The 23,882-nt window shown below is 36.9% G+C and overlaps 1 protein-coding gene across 1 annotated transcript; it reads right to left on the bottom strand.

Moving 5' to 3' along the window:
• Positions 1-6,263: 6,263 nt before the first annotated feature.
• ELOC (elongin C) lies at positions 6,264-23,257 on the bottom strand. The gene is made up of 4 exons (XM_007453709.1): positions 23,081-23,257; positions 13,935-13,988; positions 11,877-12,020; positions 6,264-7,011 (listed from the first exon to the last, which is right to left on the bottom strand). Exons 2-4 carry the CDS (start codon positions 13,936-13,938, stop codon positions 6,821-6,823), a joined length of 339 nt encoding a protein of 112 aa, XP_007453771.1. The 5' UTR covers positions 13,939-13,988; positions 23,081-23,257; the 3' UTR covers positions 6,264-6,820.
• Positions 23,258-23,882: the final 625 nt, after the last annotated feature.

Here is a 23,882-nt window from a genome sequence, read left to right as displayed (position 1 = left end):
AGAGCCACCAAAGTATTTTCTACAGTAGCTGCACCATTTTACATCTCCACCTGCAAGGTTAAGTTGTAATTTTTATACATCCTGGTCAATATGTTAATGTCCATCTTTTTTATTATAGCTATCTAGGGGGTGTGAAATATCATATTGTGGTTTTGATTATCATTTCCCTAATGCCTCATGACTTGGGCAAATTTTCAGGTATTGTTGGTCATTTGTACATCTTCTTTGGAGAAATGTTTGTTCAGAGACTGCTATTATTTTTAATGGGAGAACACCAAGAATCTAGTGCGTCAACAACGATCTTGAACCCAGCTTTCCTGCCTTCGCATTCAGTATTCTTCCCTGCAAATGACAGACTGGATGATGTGCAGACATCTGCCGTTAGGCTCAGACAAATATTTTATTTCAACGTCAGTTAAGACATAAAACTTAAGGATCCAGTGGAATATGATTGAGGTACTACCTTTCCACACCAATGAGCTTGATTCAAGTCAACATTTACTGAACACCTACTATGTTTAAAGCACCCTGCTAGGGACTGGGAGAGAGAATGAGATCAACACCCCCTCAAAATATGAAATAATTCCCTTCTTTATTCCTGTTTTCTTACAATCTAATTTTTAGAAGATAAGGCGAAAATTGCCATTAGGAAAAGAAGAAAAACATAGTTGCATTTAAGAACAATCACATAACTTAAATTGTGGTTTCATTAGCTCTTGGCTTTTTATGACTTTACTATTGCCATTCCACCAGTCAAAGTAACTTCATAGACTCAGCTCTTTAGGAATATAAGTTTTCATTGGAGAGTTCCTTCAGTATTTAAGGACGGAATGGTACATCAGGTAGATCATACTATTCCCGGTAACAGAAAAACTGTCTTTTTTTTTTTTTGTGGGGCGGGGGACGTGCAGCCCGGCTTGCGAGATCCCAGTTCCACGTCCACGGATTGAACTTGGGCCCGGCAGTGACAGTGCCAAGCCCTAACCACTGGACTGCCAGGGAGTTCCCCGAACTGTCTGTTAATATGAGGTTGCAGAGAAACCAAACTGCTGGAGGCACAAGGCTTAAACCTTGTCTACTCTGAACAAAGTAACACAGATGTTTTACACTGTAAGGTAGCAATTTTATAAAACCCATTTGAATCACAACTCTGATGCAGCTTTCTTAAATTTGGTTTTGTGACATGTCATGCTCCTGGCATGATTACTGGCTACATGAGAAAGCTACTCTAATTCCTTTAATTATATATCTTCTTCCTGACCTGGCCTGGCCACTCATCTTTATTCAGTAGGTTTGGATCAAAAACATTCATTGACTGTTGCAAAACATTTAAAGAAAAGCATCTCCCACCACTGAGGCTATTCAAAAGAACATTTATTATAAGCTCTGAAGTCAGTTCCAGAAATATTTTTGAGCAACAATCGCCCTACTAAGGATGATGTTCATTTGGATAGAAATGTTATATACTTTAAAAGGCATTTATTACTTTATAAGCCCATCTCATGCATTAACTCCCTATCCCAATTCCACCATTTCAATATTCTGTATATTATGTATTTCAGTACTCTTAACAAACATCTTTTCTAGATGTACCATTCATAGGGTGTTTCTAGAATCTAAGCACCATGTTTTTCTCATTTGAACTATGATCTGGATCTAGAATCTCACCATAAATTAGCTTGTGACCTTGGATTACCTTAACTTTTTGTCTTGGATCCTCATTAAAACAAAAAACAAATATCAAAAAGGAACATATTGGCTGATTCAAATGGTGGCTGTAAGAAACTAAGGAAACATGCATTTTCAAAAACAGCTGAGTGAAATTACGGAAAAACAAAAATTTTCTTTGATGGTCTGAAGAAAATGTACTTTACAATTCAAAATTATACTTGAGATGGATGCACAGATCCTTGAAGTTTTCTAGAGCAGAAATGACACTACACTGATTCAAAAGGAAAATATATTTGATAAGTTTGCATCAAAATTTAATATGCCTATAGTTAAAATTCTACTGATGTATTTAAAAAATCCTAACAGTTGATCTGGGCCAGTTGGTATGCATAGGCAGAATTAATCACAAGCTTTACTTCATGATGTACAAGGCGGCTCAAATTAAAAAATTTTAGACAATTCTGGTTGAATAAAAAAACATGAAATTTGAATTTTTCTTATAAGCTGTCATCTTATGCATGCTTCTCTAAATAATGAAGCAATAGATGCTATCACAAATAAGGGTGTTAGCATATAAATATATACCTAAATAAATATGACATTTTTGTATTAAAAATGCTAAGCATCTAGTACTATAAAGAGGGGGAAACAAACCTAATACTGATGCACCTGTGTCCTATATTAGAATAACAACATAAACACAAAACTTATAGAACAATATGGTGATTAAGACCATGAGTTCTATCTCAAAGCAACATTAAAATTTTCCCAGTTTCAAAGCTTTTGCACAGCAAAGGAAACCATAAACAAGACCAAAAGACAGCCCTCAGAATGGGAGAAAATATTTGCAAATGAAGCAACTGACAAAGGATTAATCTCCAAAATTTATAAGCAGCTCATGCAGCTCAATAACAAAAAAACAAACAACCCAATCCAAAAATGGGCAGAAGACCTAAATAGACATTTGTCCAAAGAAGATATACAGACTGCCAACAAACACATGAAAGAATGCTCAACTTCATTAATCATTAGAGAAATGCAAATCAAAACTACGAGATATCATCTCACACCGTCAGAATGGCCATCATCAAAAAATCTAGAAACGATAAATGCTGGAGAGGGTGTGGAGAAAAGGGAACCCTCTTGCACTGCTGGTGGGAATGTGAATTGGTACAGCCACTATGGAGAACAGTATGGAGGTTCCTTAAAACACTAAAAATACAACTACCATATGACCCAGCAATCCCACTACTGGGCATATACCCTGAGAAAACCATAATTCAAAGTCATGTACCAAAATGTTCATTGCAGCTCTATTTACAATAGCCCGGAGATGGAAACAACCTAAGTGTCCATCATCGGATGAATGGATAAAGAAGATGTGGCACATATATACAATGGAATATTAGCCATAAAAAGAAACGAAATTGAGCTATTTGTAATGAGGTGGATGGACCTAGAGTCTGTCATACAGTGTGAAGTCAGTCAGAAAGAGAAAGACAAATACCGTATGCTAACACATATATATGGAATTTAAGAAAAAAAAAAGTCACAAAGAACCTAGGGGTAAGACAGGAATAAAGACACAGACCTACTAGAGAATGGACTTGAGGATATGGGGAAGGGGAAGGGTAAGCTGTGACAAAGCACGAGTGGCATGGACATATATACACTACCAAACGTAAAACAGATAGCTAGTGGGAAGCAGCCGCATAGCACAGGGAGATCAGCTCGGTGCTTTGTGACCACCTAGAGGAGTGGGATAGGGAGGGTGGGAGAGAGGGAGACGCAAGAGGGAAGAGATATGGGAACATATGTATATGTATAACTGATTCACTTTGTTATAAAACAGAAACTAACACACCATTGTAAAGCAATTATATTCCAATAAAGATGTAAAAAAAAAAATTTTCCCAGTTTAAAAAACATAGTGTGTGTATGGGGAGGGGGGCCGGTGGGCAACTAAGGGAATGTGGAAAAAGGAAACTGAATATTCTATAGGGCATTAAAACAAAAGTCTTCTGTTTTCAGATAAAGAAATATGGAGTAAATAAAGAAAATACATATGTACCTAATTCAAGATAAATTACTATATTAGAGCATATATGAAAACTGAGTTTGGGGTTGACCTGGCATTGCATATACTGGTATGAAAACTGCACATAAATTTCCCTTTGTATCATAAAGTTAATGATGACCATCACTAAAATTGAATTTTCTTTATATAGCAGGCAATAGAAAACAACAAGTATCTAAATTAATCTAGTTAATGTATTTAGTACTGCTGTGTAATATTTAATGCTTAATCAAAAGTAGCAAAAGCTGAAATTTAGACTGTTACTTAAAAGATGCAGCAAGAAAGGCATTTTTTCTCATTTATAATTCTTCTAATCTGATCATCTGTAATGTTACAATCTTAGATTTATGCAATATCCACAATCTTGTTCGTTCATTAAAAAATGTGGTAAACATCACCCTATTGATGTGTAGTCTCCTTAATTTCCTAGAAGTGAAATGAAGAACCAGTCACCTGTTCAAGATAACTTGGCTTATTATTAGCACAAGATTTTATACTTTTTAACTCTTAGTTTGGTGCTGTGATATACCAAAATACTTCTAGACTAATAAATATTTGTTTAAACCAACAAACCATTAGGTGTAATATATAATATTTAAGAGTTTATTATAGCCTAATAGGAATATAAAGACAGCACAAATATGACTAGCCTGGAATTAAATGAGATTTATATATTGCAAATGAAACACCATATATAAAATCAACTGCATCTATTGATTTCCAGAACTTATGTGTTTTACCAAACTTAGATATAACTAAACAGAAGCTCAACTTAGCACTGCTAAGTCTAAATACAACCAAGCTTTGTTAATTTGTATGAATTTTCCTCTACACAGATAGGAATTACTAGCTTTAAACACTCTTCAATCTTTAACAGCAACTTTATATAATTTCTCAGAATACCTGCACCATTTTGAAAGAATAATTGATAAATCTAGCAAAACGACCCACAGCTAAGATGACAGCTCCATATATAGCAAGATGTCTCTAAATGTATTTCTCTTTTAACATGAGCTGAATTTACTTATAGTAAATTGTATTCCTCTATATTAACAGCTCTTCAAAAGGAGACTTATCTGCCAATAGTAATTGCATGAAAGATAAGCAGTCTAAAAAGCATAAAATAATCTAGACAATACAAAAATGAAATAGTAACTGAATAAAACAAAGGATTTTGTGGTACTACTTTCTGTGCCGAAAAAGTATTGGGTAGATTTGCACATAATCCAAAAAGTAAACTAATCACCAAGTGTCAGAAAACTATTAAGGTCTCAATACTATATAAAATCATCTCTTAAATTGAACCAAATAAAAATTCCTGCTACTCAAATCATATGGCAAGATGTCCTGAAGCCAACAGTTTCATACATCCTCAGAAAAAGAGAAACTTAATGCTAAAAAGATCAAACACCAAGTGTTCATCAAACCTTTCAGTCAATAGTCTTTATTAACATGCAAATATCATTTGCCGCAAGCTATACAGTTTTTCCTAATCTTTCAGTTCTACTTCAATATTTTGAACTTCTGGACCTAACATATAAAGTAACCTACTAAAATGGGTCAAAGTTAAACTGTATTCTAGCTATCACCTTGACCTTTAAGATCACCACTTAGGTTTATAATTGGCATTATTTTTCACCAAGTAGCAGAATATAATTCTAGTACTTGATAATTCTATACTAAAATATGTAACAGTATGTCTTAAGATGTTATTAAAATATATACAACATTTATATTTAATTGCTTTCAGTAGCAATGTTAGGTCTCCTAAGAGGAAAAATTACTTTTATTGATCTTGTTTGTTTATGGTTTTTGCAGGTTCCAGAAAAACTGGTTCATATTGAACCAGTCTTAAAGAAGCAAGCTGAAGACTTAAATTTATAGACCCTATAATAACAGCTTTGTTTTACTACTTAGAGACAATAATAAACCCAACTCTAGTGCTTCTTTTTCCACGACTAAGCAGAGACGCTCTATTATATATAGTTCTTCAAATTTTTTTGTCTTAGTGTAAAAGCTGAATGACCTCTTCTGTAAGTTTGAGTTCAGCAGAAGACCCAGATTATGGATATCATATCTAGTGGGACATACTTTAATTAACAGAAGATAATTAATATACTATATCAAAGTGCATTATTAGATTTGCACTGCATCTCTCCACGTTTTTCTTATTTTATAACATTTCAGTTGAATGGAGGAAGACTGGAATTGTCAGAGAAGTCTTGCTCTTAGGATCTAGATGAAAAAGTTCATAGTGAGTCTTTTAAAACATATTTAAATAATGAGAAGTGTAATCACAACAAGGGACTATGTAAGAATGAATATTGCAAAGGAAACTTTATACAATGGATTGGCCAAAATGCACAATGCACATGAAACTGAAGTCATGTAGTTTACTTGTTGACCATGTGGCTACAGTTCAAAAAGTCTCTGCTCCAAAAGCTGTACCTAGTAATCTTCCAAAATTGATTTTAAATAAAGTTCTTAAATTGTAGCAATAAACAGAAAGACAAGATACACTTAAACAATACTGCAGTTTATCAAAAGACACATAAGAAATTTCAACTCTCATGTCTTTGACAGTTATAAAAATCAATATTTTGGCTAAGTTATAAACATGTTTATAATGCAATTATATGCAACTGCATAACTCTAGTAATGCTAATGACAGCTATAAGATCAGAATAGGTTTTTAAAAAAACACTAAAAACAAAAAAATATGTAGCCCCATTATTTACCTGTAGAATGTGTTGAATTTATGCCTAAATTTCAGCATTTACTATATCACCACTGCTCTAATTTTAAAAATCACATCCAAAGGATAAGGCAAAACCACCTACGAATTGGCATATTTGTTTATTTCTCAATTTGTGAAAATGTCCTTAATTTGTTGATGTAGCAAACAAATTTCAACTCTGATTGCTATGCAAAAGAACAGAAGATAATCTGCTTTGCAACGAACTTTAAAGTTCAATTGCACACAGGCAACATGCTATATATGAAAAAATTACTAACTGAACTACAGGTATTAAATACTGAAAAAAGTTAACAGTTTATTATAATTTATTTTATTTAACAATCTAGGAAGTTTGCAGCCATCAGCAGTTCCAGTGCAATTTCAGGTGCAATTGGAAATTCAGGAATCTCCGTGGAGCTGTTAGTGTAGCGAACCTTGTAGGTAAAATACATGCATACTTTTGATAGCACATGTGAAGGGATCTCTCTAAAATTGACTTCATTAGTTTCGTTCTCAGCAAATTGACCTGGAAAAGAAAAGGAATTTGTTTGTGATATATGGGCTGACCTGTGTTCCTCCAAAATTCATATGTTTAAGTCCTAACCTCCAATACTTGAATGTGACTATGTTTGGAGATAGGTAATTAAGGCCCTAATCCAATATGACTGGCATCCTTATCAGAATAGGAGATGAGGCTGCAGACACACAGAGGTAAGACAACAATGGGAAGACACAGGAAGAAGATAGTCATCTACAAGGCAAGGAGACCTCAGAAGAAACCAACTCTGCCAACACCTTGATCTCTAATTTCCACCCTCCAAACTTGTGAGAAAATAAATTTCTGTTTAAATCATCCAGTCAATGGTACTTTGTTATGGCAGCCCTAGCAAAACTAATATAATGCAAAGATGATAAACCCAACTAGCATAAAATGAAATATGTAGATTTCTGAGTAGAAACATTAAAAAAATCTTTATTAAAACGATTCAGTCTAGGGAATTAAGTATTTATAGGCCAGCAGGAGCTCTGTGCTATGTTGTCATGTAAATATAAATAAGTGAAAACACTATCCTTAAAGTATCTTTTCAAGAAAGTAAATCCACTGTTTTCCCCTTTAGTTTTTGAAAATATGGTCATGTTAATGAGCTCTCATAAGCTACTTCCTCCTTTTGTTTAATAACAGTTCATAAACTGTTTTTAGTGATCTCTCAGAATTTCTTTAGCTATATGATTTCTTTACTATTGGGATAAAATATTTTCTTGGCAGTCTAGCACTAGCACTGTGCACTGAATATAAAAGGCAGAAAAATGTACTTTCTGAGAATGTAGTATTTTAAAAGTTTTCTAGTAACTGTCTATTGGTTGGGGGTAGGATGGGATGCGGAGAAAGGAAAGAAGGATTCAGCACATAATTCACAGCAATGAGGTAAATTTTTGTTTGCCAATAAAGAAAACTCTTTCTTAAATGTATGTATGAAATATTACCAATAGGCACTTATTAAGCCTTTGACACTAGACAAACATTAGTGTTTTCTTTAGGTGAAATTCACATAACAGGTGGGAATATAAATTGGTATAGCCACTATGGAGAACAGTATGGAGGTTCCTTAAAAAACTAAAAATAGAGTTAGCATATGATCCAGCAGTCCCACTCCTGAGCGTATATCCAAAAAAGACGAAAACTCTAATTCGAAAAGATACATGCACCCTTATGTTCATAGCAGCACTACTTACAATAGCCAAGACATGGAAGCAACCTAAATGTCCATTGACAGATGAATGGATAAAGAAGATGTGGTACATATATACATTGGACTACTACTCAGCCAAAAGAAAAGAACAAAATAATGCCATTTGCAGCAACATGGATGGACCGAGACACTGTCATACTGAGTGACGTCAGACACATAAAGACAAATATCAGATGATACCGCTTACATGTGGAATCTAAAATAAAAGGGTACAAATGAACTTATTTACAAAACAAGTAGAGTCACGGAGGTAGAAAACAAACTTATGGTTACTGGGTGGGAAAGAGGGGGTGGGATGAATTGGGAGATTGGGACTGACATATATACACTCCTATGTATAAAATAGGTAACTAATGAGAACCTGCTGTAGAGCACAGAGAACTCTACTCAATGCTCTGTGGTGACCTAAATGGGAAGGAAACTAAAAAAGAGTGTGAATATATGTATACGTATGACTGACTCACTTTGCTGTACAGCAAGAAACTAACACAACATTGTAAAGCAACCGTGCTCCGATAAAAATTAATAACAATAAAAAAAAGAAATTCATATAAAAGTCACCAACTTAAGATGTACAATTCAGTGTACATTCACAATGCTGAGCAACCATCCCCTCCATCTGGTTCCAAAACATTTTCGCTACCCCAAATAAAACCCACACCGCAGCCTCTGGAAAACACCAATCTACTTTCTTTCTCCCCGTTTTCGGGGTTTTTTTTTTGCCACATTGCGCAGCTTGCAGGATCTCAGTTCCCTGACCAGGAATTGAACCCAGGCCACAGCGGTGAAAGCACCGAATCCTTAATCACTAGACCACCAGGGAACTCCCCTCTACTTTCTGTCTCTATGGATTTATCTATTCTGGATATTTCATACAAATGGAATTATACAACAATGTGTGTCTGGCTTCTTTCACTTAGCATAATGTTTTAAGGTGCATCCACCTTGTAGCATGCATCAGTACTTCATTCCTTTTCATGCAAACATTAGTTTGGTGCTGAAAGTTTGAAGCTTCAAAGATAAAACTCTTGTTTTTAAATTAAAGGAGATCAGGCTTTGTAAAAATCCTTTTATCTCAATTTTTAGTTAAAATTTTGTTGGCATCGGGATTTTTCCCCTAAAGTACATCCTAGTTCTGTCCAGTAGAGAAGTCTAAAAGCACTTCAATCCAGGAGCAATGAGTACTGCTAGCACCCACAGTGGGGTATCTAAGTACCATTTTCCACTAAAAAACAAACCGAAAAAACCCACCCCCCCAAACCCCAGGGCTCTTTAACAAATGGCTGTTTTTAGGATTGAGGAATAATGTACAAAATGAACCTGAGAAATTTTGTTATTACAGAAAGTAATACAGCTATTCAAGACTAAGAAAGCTGTGTCAAAAGGACACAGGAGCCAACCTGATGTGCTCCTTCTGGCATAAAAACGGAGCCGTTTGAGCATCAGTAAGAATGACTGCACCTGACTGAAAAATATCCAATAAAAAGTATATATGCAACAAAACAAACAAAACAAACACTCTTTACTGTTGGAGGATGTTGGAGAACCAATTCTTTACTCTGAAAAATTACATGTAAAGGGGAAAAAAAAAATCAAGCATTTATCTTTTCTTTCCCGTACAGACTATATTTCAGGGTAACCAAATAGTTCTTCTTTATAGGAGAGTTCTAACTAATAAATGCAGAAGAAATTACAGAATTAGAAAATCTCTGTTTTATAATTCCAAATGAAGTAAATCTCAGCAATAATCACAATGAATGCTAAAACTAAATATTATATGAAAGTCTGACTGGGGAATTGCTCATGGACAAATCAGCTTGATAACTCTGGAACCCACTAATCAGTCTTGACATTGCTAAAAGATGTGATACAATAGGACTACAAGAGTTCCACCTATAAAGTATTCTTGCTAGAAAGATAAACTGGATTCTGTTCAAGGCTCTAGAGTTCTAATTATGAATTTACAAGATGAAACATGATTAAGTATAACCTGGATGTGGACATTATACAAATAACTTTGTTTCTAGTAAAACTGATAGTCTGAAAAAAAAAGCTGGGGGGAGGTTGCAGGGGGACAATCATAGATTTTGCAAGTGAAATAACCTAATGTCAGGAACTTGCTTGAAATACTCTTTTAAAAAAAGTTAGGATAATAGACAAAACAAAACTGGCAAAATGTTGACAACTATTGAAGCTAGTTGATGGGTACAGGAAGGTGTGTTATGCTATTCTCTCCAAGTCTGTGTATGTTCTAAAATCTTCATAGTAAAAAATATAGAAAAGGGATTGCAAAGGATCTGAAATAGCCAAAACAATTCTGAAAAAGAAAAACAAAGTTGGGGGCCTCACACTTCCCAATTTCAAAACTTACTACAAGGCTACAGAAATCAAAGCAGCGTGATACTGGTATAACGACAGATACATAGATCAATGGAAATCGAGAGCCCAAAAAGAAACCTACATATCTATGGTCAACTGATTATCAACAGGGATGCCAAGACCATTCAGTATGGTCTCTCTGACAAATAGTAATGGGATGTCCACAAGCAAAAGAATGAAGCTGATTCACACTATATGCAAAAATTAACTTAAAATCAAGAACCTAAATGTAAGTGCTTAAAACACAACTCTTGTAAGAAAACATAAGGTAAATCTTCATGACATTGAATTTGGCAATGGATTTTTAGACAGGACTCCAAAAATCACAAACAACAAAAGGGAAAATAAATTGGACTTCATCAAAATAAAAAACTTCTGTGCATCAAAAGATACTATCAAGAAAAAACAGCCTACAGAATGAAGAAAATATTTGCAAATCATTTATCTCATAAGGTATAAAGAATGTATAAAGAACTCTTTATAAAGTTCAGAATTTATAAAGAACTTATAAAGTGTCCAGAATTTATAAAGAACTCTTAAACTCAACAACAAAAAGACAAGTCAATTAAAAAATGGGCAACAAAATTGAATAGATATTCGTCAAAAGAAAATATGCAAATGACCAGTAATGCATTTAACTTCATAAGTCATTAGGGAATTGCTAATCAAAATTACAATGAGATACCACTTCACACCCACTAAGATGGCTACAATCAGAAAAATGGAAAATAACAAATGTCAGAGAGGATGTGGAGAAACTGGAACCCCCTAATACACGGCTGACAGGAACGTAAAATGGTTCAGCCACTGTGCAGACAGTTCAGCGTTTCCTCCAAGAGTTAAACACAGAATTACCCTATGCTCCAGAAATTCCAACCCTCAAGAAAAATTTTCTTGAGGTAAAATGGGAACAGTAGATATGTGGGAAACAATAACTTCTACAGGTAAACTTTACATGTAACCAGGGGCACAAATCACCAGAGTCCTTCTGTGGTGAACTGACCATGGAAACATAGGGAAATGATCCTTCCTATTACAAAATAATCAATTAGCTTTTATTGAAACTATGGTAAATAACTGCAAACAGGAAACAGCAGAAGCCACTTTTTTCCCAATGCAACATAACCATGCAGTAATTAATGTTAGAACAGTTACTGTCTTTCTTTTAATGTTATGAGTCATTTAATTCAACTTAAAAACACATTCATCAAACATTTAAAAAGTGAGGATATATTAAGAGGAAATAAAGAAATGTACCTACCTGGGCCACTCAACATGGCTTTTATTGTTCCTGATGTTAGCGCATGTTCTCTTTTTACAATAAATTCATGACCATCCGAAGATATCAATTTGACATACATGGCGTCAGGGCCCTCACAGCCACCATAGGTTTTCTCTTCTCCATCTAAAGTATGTAGTAAAATAATTTTTGAATCACAAAATTTATTAAAAGTAAACAGGTTTACCAAGGTTAGTATCTGAATAACTCAGAGCAGAAACATTTCTGGAGAGTAATAGCCACCAAGATTTTAAAGTTTTTAACTCCTTATTTTATTATTCTCTAAATATTTTCCAATATCAGAATAAACTTTACATTCAAGGATGTTTAATTTATTTTTATTTTTAATTTTTGGCCACATGGCTTCTGGGATGTTAGTTCCCTGACCAGGGATTGAAAATGGGCCACAGCAGAGAAAGCGCCAAGTCCTAATCACTGGACCACCAGGGAACTCCCAAGGATGTTTACTTTAGATGAAAATTTACCAGTATTTTTCATGGAAGTATTAACAATTTGTGAACACAGCAGCACATTCAAATTTGAAGACTAAAAGAAAATATTCAAATAGTAAAACTTTAATTCTATGACCTGAAATACTCATTTTTAATGTAAGATGCATAGTGTGTTTATGAATAAATGTTCATATGCCATGTGAGCGCAACTTCTGACAAGCCCCGTATTCTAAAATTTAGGGCCTTCTTTACTCAGCATTTTACTCTTGATCCATAAAAAAACGATCAAAAAATTTTACTGCCCAGTTTAAATTATTGCATGAATATTGAAACAGTGACTACAGACAAATAATCAATCTTTAAAAATTCAAAGTAGAGGTGAGGTAGCTACCAGCTATCCTCAATGTCACCATGCCGGCTTCAGCCACAGGAACTGGCTCAACGTAACTTTCTGAGGGAGTATGTATTTTTATACAATGCTTTAAGATCTTTTCTCACACGTATAACTTTACAATTTTGTACTGACAGAATTTTAATTTTTATGGTACCAATATCTGAAAGAAAATATCTTAAGGCTTATTCTAAAAACTTAGGAAGACTTAGCGAGAAGTACAGAGGATGAAGCTGAACTACTGTTCAGTTACAAACATCCATTTACTCATTCATTTGTTATTAATTTAGAAATCCTTAAAGCTGAGATTAATAAATATCAAAATCACTTATGTACTACCACTGCCAAAAATGTTTAACCTGAATCTAATGAGAAGGAAATACTCAGACAAATCTAAATTTAAATGAGTCATGAAAGACCTCACTCCTCACCCAATCCCAAAAGTAGGGAACTCTTTAAAGACAAAAGAGATAAATTAATGCAATAAGTAAATCCTTGACTGGACCCTGGATTTAAAAATAATAAACCCACTGTAAAGAACACTATTGAAAAAACTGAAATTCTGAATATGGACTGAATTATGAGATGCATGCTTAAGCATTTAGGTGTGGAGTATTACATGTACAACTAAATAAATAGAACAGAAAAAAAGCTTATGTGTGTTTTTGTGTGTATATGTGGGTACATAAACACATACATACGTATACACGCAGGAAAAGCAAATATGACAAAACGTTAACTAGTGAAGGCTATAGTGTGTTATTCTTGCAATTTTTCATAATAAAAAGCTGGGGGACTCATAAAGATGCATGTAACTTCTAATTATAGACTATTCAAGTGTACAGATTTTTAGCAGCTTTTGCCAACCTCTGAGAACAAAAATAAAAATTATCAATTATTTAAATTTATACTTCCAGTATTTTTTTTTTTGGGGGGGGCAAGAGAAACCACTTTCTATGTCTGTTGGGAGAGTTTCTAATTTCCTAAGGTACAATAACTAGCAATCACAAATTAAATTTGGCATAATAATGTTACTGATCTGCTTTTCAGAAATATATAATAAACATAAGCTGCTGATTTAAACAACTAATTTCAGTCTACTCTACTTTCTTACTTGCATTCACTGACTTCAAAGGCCTATCTTTGAGAAGAAAGCTTCAACTAATTGAACTACAAAATGACTTTTATATAACTTACCCATTATGTTCTTATGAAATTCTACTTTGAGTCCACAGGAGCTTTAGTAGTGTCCTGAAATATAACAATGCTATATTGAGATTAATGCCAGAATAACATGTTTTCCCGTTATTTTTAATTTTTATTTATTTGTTTATTTATTTATTTTTGCGGTAGGCCTCTCACTGCTGTGGCCTCTCCCGTTGCGGAGCACAGGCTCCGGACGCGCAGGCTCCGTGGCCATGGCTCACGGCCCTAGTCGCTCCGCGGCATGTGGGATCTTCCCAGACTGGGGCACGAACCCTTGTCCCCTGCATCGGCAGGCGGACTCTCAACCACTGCGCCACCAGGGAAGCCCTTTCCCGTTATGTTTTAATACGTCCTTGGTGTTACAAGTGGAAGGACTCTCTCTCTCTGCTATGCAAGTTTCCCACAATATGGAACAGTATCAAGTTTCTGAACATCTGAGAGAAGATGATCACCTCCAGGACAGTAAAGTCTACAGATTTTCCCCTCACCTTTTTAAGGTAACTATTCCGACAACAGTTTAAAAACACATATGTTGTTCCTTAGGAGCTGAACTGAACTTGAAGGAGACACCCTTGGCCTTAATCATCTTTGTATACTATAGCTACTAGATACTGGTAAACATTAAAGCAAGTATCTGGTAAATGAATGACAACATGATAAATCCAAGGACGTGAAGTAGCTTTCATGTGAACAAAAAAGGTAAGGCTTGCCCTCTTCTATGTAAGTGTGTGCATCTATAATACATTTTACTGTTCCATCCCTTCTGCACAGAGGCTACCAAAGTTCTGAGATTGAACAATGAAGTGTTAAAAAAAATTTAATTTTTGAGAAATCTTAAATTTCACGAAAGAAATGACTACCAAAGGAAAAGAGCCCATGTTTTCAGTAATTTGTATTTTAACAGCATTTCTTAAAAGGAGGATTTTTTTATCCGAATATTATTTTTTATGTCATTATCAGGAAAACAGTGTATCCTAATTATCCTGTTCTCTAAGAAATTCCTGACCAATAAACCTATGTAATCCCTCACCTTAAAAAACATCATTGATGTATAGAGAGGCTGAATGATTTGCTCCAGGTGTTGACAGAGTCGGGGGTGGCGTGGGGTGGGGGGTGGAATTAAATGTTAGTCTAGAACACTCCCCAAGCAGGGAGGGAGGTATTTAAAGTACCATGTCTAATGTGAGAGAAAGGCAGCAGGGGCAATGTAACATTTTTACCAACAATTTGAGGGCCTAATGAGTGTAAACATTGCATTAAATGCCTTGCATACATTGTCTTATTTTAAAACAACACTTCCACAGGGGAATTATCATTCCCATTTTAGAGATGAGAAAACATGAGGAGGCTGCTACCTGCTCAAGGCTTCTACAGCTTAAGTGGCAACATGAGAATTTAAACCTGGGTAGGTTTGCTTTAGAGCCCACGCTCCCTTCCATTATTCCATACCACCATGGTAACAAATTCTGGCTCCTGTTAAAACTTCTTTTCCACTACTGCTGAGAGGTGCTGATATAAATCCTTAGATAGTTATCTAAAATTTAAAAACAGTACTCTGTCATTTTTTGGTCATAGTAGTAAAAAGCAATTAAAAAATTTATCAGTCATTATTATTTTCTTCTGTCCATACTGCTTTGTACTCCTTCTAAAACACAAAAAAAGGGAAAAATGCTAGAAAAGCTAGAAGAAGAAGAATTTCAAGTGCCAACTTTTCTCTGGAAAATCTCCAGAGCAAAATATCCAGGTTGTTTACTTAACTAGCAGTAGCTAAGCAACCATGAAAAGTCACACCTTAGAAGCCCTTTGGGTAGCAACAGTTTTTCTACAGACTTCTTAATATAGTAAATCAATTCCATCATTTATACAAGGGTTAAGGTTGGGTGGGGGAGGGAGCTCCCCATCACTAACAAAGAGAGTAAATCAACACTAACAATTAGGAGTAAACACTGATTCCTACGTGGAAGTTAAAAATATTTGAAATATGATTAAATTAGGACTTAACCCACAAATAACCTATAAAATCTAAGTTTGGGGCTACAAAATCTCAGTGTGAACATCTGAACATCTACTCCATAACTGAATTAGGTATATATGAATTAGGTAGGTAAGAGGAAGTGGTTGAACAGTGGGTGAGAATAGTTCCAGGCAGAAGACATGAACAAAGGCTTGATGTCATTGTGCTTTTAGAGTGTTATATATAAACATTACTTTTTTATAGTTTTTTATTTTTTATATTTTTATTACCTAACAAATACTTAGAAATTCTAGGTGAGCCTAGGGCCTACACTGAAATCAGTTTTTATCCTAGTATCTTTGAACACCGAAAAAATCTTTAAACAGCCCATCCCTTTTCTGATTTGAAATGTTACCTTTATCATATACTATATTACTACGTGGATTTCTACACTGTATTCTGTTCCATCAATCTGTTTATACCTGACCAATATCCCCACTGTTTTAATTACAATAGTGTGATAAACATGTTTTTGCTAAGGAGTTGGGAAAGTCCACATTTTGTTATTACACATTTCTTGTTAGGTCTACTTTTAGGTACTTTACAGTTCTCATTATGAATGGGATCTGTTTTTTCGATTATACTTTCTGAAAGGTTATTGCTGGTGTTTTAAAGAAAACCTTTTACATTCGGTAAGTTGAGCTTGTATTCCATGATCTTCACAAACTCTTATTAGTTCTAATAGTTTTTCAGCTGACTTGCTTGGATTAGCTAAGTAGATGAGAGCAACAGCTGCAAATCTATTCTTTGTATCTTTTTGCTTTTTTACATTGGTTATTTACCTGGAAAAAATAAGGTTAGATGTCTAACCGACATCACTCACAAAAACACACTACAGATTAAAGAACCAAATGTAAAAAACCCCCACTGAACTCTAGAAAAATAGCAGAAGAAAAAATACAAATAGCTCATAGACCTGTATAAAAATGTTTGACCCCAATGGTAATAAGAAAACTAAAACATTAAAACTTGCTAAGAACCAAGTTTTGGAGGGAAGGGGAAATGGGTGATACTAAACAAAAATAGTATATTTATACTTTTGAAATATTATGGGGCAGTGAAAAGGAATAAGTTAAACCTATGTATATAATAACATGGAAATACCAAGATAAACTGTTAATTTTTTTAAAAGCAGATTAGAATGATAGGTACAGTTTGATGTCATTTAAGTAAAATAAGGGATTTCTCACCTATTAACCTCATGTTTTCTGCTGGAAAAAAAATATATAAAAATAACCCTGAATAGCCAAAACAATTTTGAGAAAGAAGAACAGAGCTGAAGGTACCATGCTCCCTGATTTCAAATCACTACTACAAGCTACAGTAATCAAGACAGTATGTAAAAAACAGTCACATAGATCAATGGAACAGAACAGAGAGCCCAGAAATAAGCCCACACTTATCAATTAATCAAAGACAAAACAGCCAAGAATATTCAGTGGGAAAAAGACAGCCTCTTCAATAAATGGTGTTGGGAAAACTGGACAGCTACTGCAAAAGAATCAAACTGAACTACTGTCTCATACTATATACAAAAATAAACTCAAATACTTAAATGTAAGACCTGATATCGTAAAACTCCTAGAAGAAAACACAGGGCGTTCTCTGACATTGGTCTTAGCAGTATTTTTTGGGATATGCCTCCTCAGGCAAGGGAAACAAAAGCAAAGATGAACAAATGGGACTACATCAAACTAAGTAAAAAACTTTTGCACAGCAAACAAAACCATCAACATAATTAAAATGCCACCTACTGAATGGGAGAAGATGTTTGCAAACAATCTGATAAGGGGTTAATACCCAAAATATATAAAGAACTCATGCAACTCAACATCAAAAAAACCCTAAACAACCCCAATTAAAAAATGAGCAGATGGGCTTCCAAAAAAAAAAAAAAAAAAAAAAAAGAGCAGAGGACCTAAATAGACATTTTTCCAAAGAAGACACACAACACACAGACAGCCAACAAATACATGAAAAGATACTCAACATCATTAATCACCAGGGAAATGCAAATTGAAACCACAACGAGATGCCACCTCAGACCTGTCAGAATGGCTATCATCGTTTTTGGCAAGGATGTGGAGAAAAGGGAACCCTCACGCAGTGCTGGTGGGGTTGTAAATTGGTGCAGCCACCATGGAAAACAGCATGGAAGCACTACCATAAATCCAGCATGCCACTTCTGTGTAATTTTTCTAAAGACAACAAGAACACTAATTCAAAAAGATACACACACCCCTACATTCACTGTAGCATTATTTACAATAGTCAAGATATGGAAGCAACCTAAGTGCCCATCGATAGATGAATGGATAAAGATATGATACACACACACATACACACTACAAGATTACTCATATAATGGACTATTACTCAGCCATAAAAAAGAATGAAATCTTGCCATTTGTGACAACATGGGTATTATACTAAGTGAAATAAGTCAGACAGTGAAAGACAAAGACTGCATGATTTCACTTATATGTGAAATCTAAAAACCAAAATGAATGAACAAACACAACGAAACAGAACCACAGACTCACAGATACAGAAGAACAAACCAGTGACTGCCACAGGTGAGGGGGTGGGGGAATGAGTGAAGTAGGTAAGGGAGATTAAGAGGTACAAACTGCCAGTTACGAGTCATGAGTCACGGGGATGAAATCTACAGCATGGGGAATATAGTCAATAATACTGTAATATCTCTGTACAGTGACAGATGGCACTAGACTTATTGTGGTGATCATTCTGTAATGTATAGAAATATAGAATCACTATGCTGTGCACCTGGAACTAACGTAGTGCTGTGGGTCAATTATACACCAATTTTTTAAAAAAATTCATAAAAATACATGTTTGAAAGTACAAATAACTAGGAAACTATGATTTAAAACTGATTTTTAAAAGAAACAAGCATGTGGAACTAAGCCACTCATGAAGGAAACAATGGTCAGTCAGCCTGATGATTTGTTCTTAACAATATGTAAGAATATGATTAATTTGGAAAACAAAGTAAATTACATTAACCAAAAATTATCTAATGTTTAGGCCTATTTGAAGAGGCAAGAAGAGTGGCTTTGGCCATTAATACAAATTGACAGAAGTTACACAATTCCAGTTTGTAACAAGACATCAGAATTTCTTGCCTAGAATGTGCTTATAGTGTCGCTGAATTTATGTATCTCAGGATGAGGTAAGATTCTCATTCTGGCTTATTCAACTTATAACAATGCTCCTATAGTGCTTAACTCTTGTGTAGGCACTTTTAATACTTTTGGCAAAGTAACTCAGTGTCGTTAGAAGTCCATATTTGAATTTCTACTCTGCGCATTTCTATCTGGAGACCCAGATAGGTTAAATGATAAGACTTCTGTTTCTTCATCTCCCAAATGAGGAAATTGGACTCAACTGTGCCTAAAGTCCCTTCCAGCTCTACCATTTCATGACTGAACCCATGTGAAATTCACCCTCCCTCTACAACAAACTGCCCATAACTCCCAATTTCCCATCTTTATTAAGCAAGAGTCACTCCCACACAGCACACAACTCAAGAGCTCTAGAGTGCTGTGTTCCCACTGAGACTGTCTTGTCTGCCTTACCCTGTAACCTACCTAATCTCCCTCTTACACAGTGATCTCCAACCTCCTTTGTTTTGGTCTAAAAAGTAAGAACAAGTACTTCACTATACAGTGTGTACCTAATTATAGATTCTACACACTATAAAATAATTAAAAAGAACCTTTAAATGATGGGCTGAAAGTAAACATAAACCCAACCCTGATCTTGCTTCATCCCACTGTGAAGTTCATGAAGACTGGCACCATGAGTGCCTCGCAGCCCTTACACCCTTAACTCCCTGCCCTCTCCTCTAATGTAGGTACCCACCCAAACCCCAACCCTGGCCAAACCTGATTCTCCACCGAGCTCAGGCCTCAACCAAAGACTCAATTGGCTGAAGAAAAGTCACAACCATTGTGACTAGTCTCAATTTTAAATTTATGGCCACACACTTTAAACAGATACTTGGTGTCGGACTGATCCTCCTAGCTAGTCAACTGGCTTTCCTACTCTGAGAAAATTCATGGCATCCCCTAAACCTCCAACATACCTCTCCTCCCTACCCTGAAAACTTCACTTATTTCACCAGCAAAACAGAAACAAATCACTTCAACTGCCTTATCTTTCCACCTTCATCCTACCTGCATCTATATACCATATACTTCCTGTTTCAAAAGTTGAGTAAAAATCATCCTTCCTATGCAAGGCCAACCTTTCCAGCTAAGCACAGTGATCCAAGGACTTTGTCCTGCCACAATTCAACATATCAAAATGCTGTAACATCATCACTACCATACACCTCTCTGTAACCCATACTGATCAGATTTTTTAGACCTCTAGTCCATTCAAAGTGCTCTTGTCAAATTTCAACTACTTGGTCACTGGGTCAGTTTTTTTAATTATTTATTCATTTAAAAATATTTATTTATTTATTTGGCTGTGCGGGGGTCTTAGTTGCAGCATGCATGTGGGATCTAGCTCTGGACCAGGGATCGAACCCGGGCCCCCTGCATTGGAAGCGCGGAGTCTTGACCACTGGACTGCCAGGGAAGTCCCCTCTGGGTCAATTTTTCATCATCATCTTACTCTTAGGGTTTTACAGTTGACTCCGCCCTCTTTTCTGAAACATTTTCTTCCCTTAGTATTACGGATGCCACACCCTCCTGGCCTTTCTGCTTGTCACTGTTTGCTCCTCCTCTGACCCGAGTGCTCCCAGACATCTGCCCTCTTCTCCATTAATACTCTTTACTTGATGTCCTCTGGTCCATAGTTCTAAATATCACATGTAAAATATGACTCCAAGATTATCTCCCTAGCCTGACTTCTCCCCTGAGCAACAGCAGTGGATATCCTACTTGCCTACTGCACATACTCTGAGCTGTATAAAGTCATCCACCTGAGTACACTCTATACAGAACTCCTGCTTTATTCCTCAGAAACCAGTGCACCCTGCCCCAGTCTTCCTCATTCCAGTAAACGGTGCTACCGTTCACCCAGATGCTCGGGCAAAACAGGTGACTCCTCCAAATTTTTTTTCGTCCTGGGGCGAAGGTAAGAACCATTTGGCTCCACTTTCAAATTACATTCCAAATCAGACCACTTCTCACTAACTTCCAGCTCTACATCTCTAGTTCAAGCTACCACATGGCAACTGAACTACTACCAGCCTCCTTAGGAGCTGGTTTTTCCACTTTCCTCCAACTCTCAGTTTGCCACTCAGCAATCAGTCATCAAAAGCATAAGCCAGGTATCACTCCCCTGCACAAAATCCTCTAATGGCTTCTCATTACAGACAGAACAAGGACTGTAAAGTTCCATCTTATTTACTCCTTGCTAACCACTCTGACCTCATCTCCCATCACTCTTCATTAACGTCCAGCCACACTGGCCTTATAAGTATTTTAATAGGTCAAGTTCATTCCTCCCTTAAGGTCTATGCATTTACAGTTACTGCTCTCTGAAAAACTCTTCCTTCAGATCTTTATTATTTTAGTCTCCAGGCAAAGCATTAACTCCTCAGAGAGGTAGGTCTTCCTTGATCACTTCCCTTTCAAAAGCAGACACCACACCCTAGTCACTCTAACTTAATCTAATTCTAATCTAGCTACAGTCTCTTCACATTTATCACCACCTGAAACTGTATTTGCTTACTTAATGTATAGCCTCTTTCCTCAAGCTCTGTGAGGGCAGGCCTCATTTAGCGCCTAGCATACAAAAGATGCTCAATAAAGAGTTGAGTGAATGGCACTACTGTTTTCTTAATCACCAAGGCTTGAAATTTTGAGCATCACTGGGTGAGCTTTTTCTGATCTTATTTAATAACGGAACAGTAAACATTTAGGACAGGTTAGCTGAAATGCATTAACACATACCAGTGTAAATACAAAGATTTTCCAGATTATTTTCTAGTACTGAAAAAAATCTACCCAAAAACCCCAAACAAGCAATTTATAAGATATAAATATTACTTTGGAACTTGATATATAGAACTGACTATAACTTCTGACTACAAACTACTGACTATATTACAGAATTACCATAATGTAATGAAACTAGTATCTTCCATTTGAAATAAATTTATATACATATATATTTTTTGGAATGGTAGATAGTTATTAGGTAAATCTAACACTTAAGAAAAAAAAGGACAGTCATTTAAAAATTAAGTATGAAGCTAAAATCATCACTGGCAATAAGCACTTAATACCCACGATGACAGGGACCATAGTTGTCTCCTTGCCACTGTATCTCCAAAATGAATGAATCCACGTGTGAACCGTGATATTTCAACATCATGAATTATACCACAATTATAATGTAAACGAGATCCGAGACGTATCATTTTAGTCCACTAAACGAAAAAGGAAACTAGCTGGGGATCAGAAAGCAAATCTGGCAGTTTGAAAATGAGGTTTTAAAACTCTAAAGGATTGCGGTTGTTTTCCACACTGAAGGCGATGCAGAGTAGAAATGCTCGCACTAATAATTCGAACTCCATAGCTGTATTAAAGAGGTTCCATAAGAGAAACTTAATGGCCACTGTACTCGACACTAGATACCTCCTTTCAGATGAGACTGGGAGGCAGATGCACGGCAGCCCCAAAACACCAAGTCGGGCAGAGATCACCCAACAAGTTGGTAAACTTCTCGGGGTCCCGCAACTGTGAAGAGCGAAGGCCCTCTTCTATAACTAGGGACTGACCCCAAGAAAAGAACGAATCTGAGTGCACCCGGGGAAAGCAAAAAGGGAAAGCGACAGGGCTGCCATGCTCCTAACTCCACCCTGTCCGCGTTTAACCCCAAGGAGGCCCAGTCTCGCCGGCCGCCGCCTCTCCTTCCACCCTTTTCCAAGCCCACCGAGCGGCGCCAGGAAAAGGTCCCGCCGCCCTCCTCTCCCCTCCCCCAAACCAGGAGCCGAAGAGGCCAGGGAAGGTTAAGAGCTTCCGTTCCTTCCCCGCCCAAATGGGAAGGGGTGGGAAGTGGGATGGCGAGCGCGCCCACTAGGAGCCTCCCCCGTCCCCCACGCTGGCCCGGAGCACCGTTTCCACCCCAATCCGAGACTCACTCGTCAGCCACGCAGCAACCGAAGCCACCGCACCGGGTCCACGCGCACCGCCACAGCCCCTAAACCAGGGCCGCCCCCCCCCACCCCCAGCTGCCTGCCGCCGTGGGTTCCGGGGCAGTTGGAGGAATCACTTCCGCTGGGTCACGGACGCTTTCTACGCGCGGGAGATTAGTACCTAGTGAGGCGGGGACTCCCTGAGTCCGTCGCCCGCCGGCGTCTACAGGAAATGCGCAGCGCCCCCTCCCTTCTCCCACAGGCCAACCCTAAAAGGACGGTGGTCCCTGGAAAGTCTCAACCAATCCTATTCTGGGTCTTTTGACTCCCAGCATGCAGCGCCGATCCTGATCTGATTTCCGCGGGGATAGCATCCTCAAAGAGGTGCTGGGGGGCGGAGAGGTGGGGGGTGGGGTGGGGCCGAGGCAGCATTGCATCCTGGGATTTGTAGTTTATCTGGCGGGTAGTGTCGTGCTTGGTTGAGGCAGCACTGCAACCTGGGACTTGTAGTTTCTCACCCTGAATGTTAAGAACCTTGTAATTTTGGAGGTTGTTCCTGCCGCTCGTTTGGGGGTACGCGTAGACGTCGGAGACTATCTGCAGAGGAAAGATTGGATAGTGGGAGTGCGGTTGCTATGCTAACAAGATCGTGCTCTTTATGAAGCAGCTTGTCTTTTGTGAAAAGTTGCAGAGCTTGTTGAAGAGCATCCCAACAACTCGCGAAATCGCTGGCCTCATTTCCTCTCTTCCCGGTACCTTTAAGTGTTTACTGAAAACTAACCACGCCCCCCACCCCCACTCTGAGGCC

Source organism: Lipotes vexillifer, unplaced genomic scaffold, assembly GCF_000442215.2.
Source record: "Lipotes vexillifer unplaced genomic scaffold, Lipotes_vexillifer_v1.1 scaffold35, whole genome shotgun sequence".
NCBI classification, from domain to species: domain Eukaryota; kingdom Metazoa; phylum Chordata; class Mammalia; order Artiodactyla; family Lipotidae; genus Lipotes; species Lipotes vexillifer.
Note: the sequence above shows the minus strand (reverse complement) of the source record. Positions and strands in the feature narration are given on the sequence as shown.

What these genes read in the sequence shown, in the direction of transcription:
- ELOC (XM_007453709.1), bottom strand. An exon ending in AGCCATGTTGAGTGGCCCAG is followed by an intron (nt 7,012 to 11,876) that starts GTAGGTACATTT and finishes TTTCTTTTCCAG; the next exon opens with GTCAATTTGCTGAGAACGAA.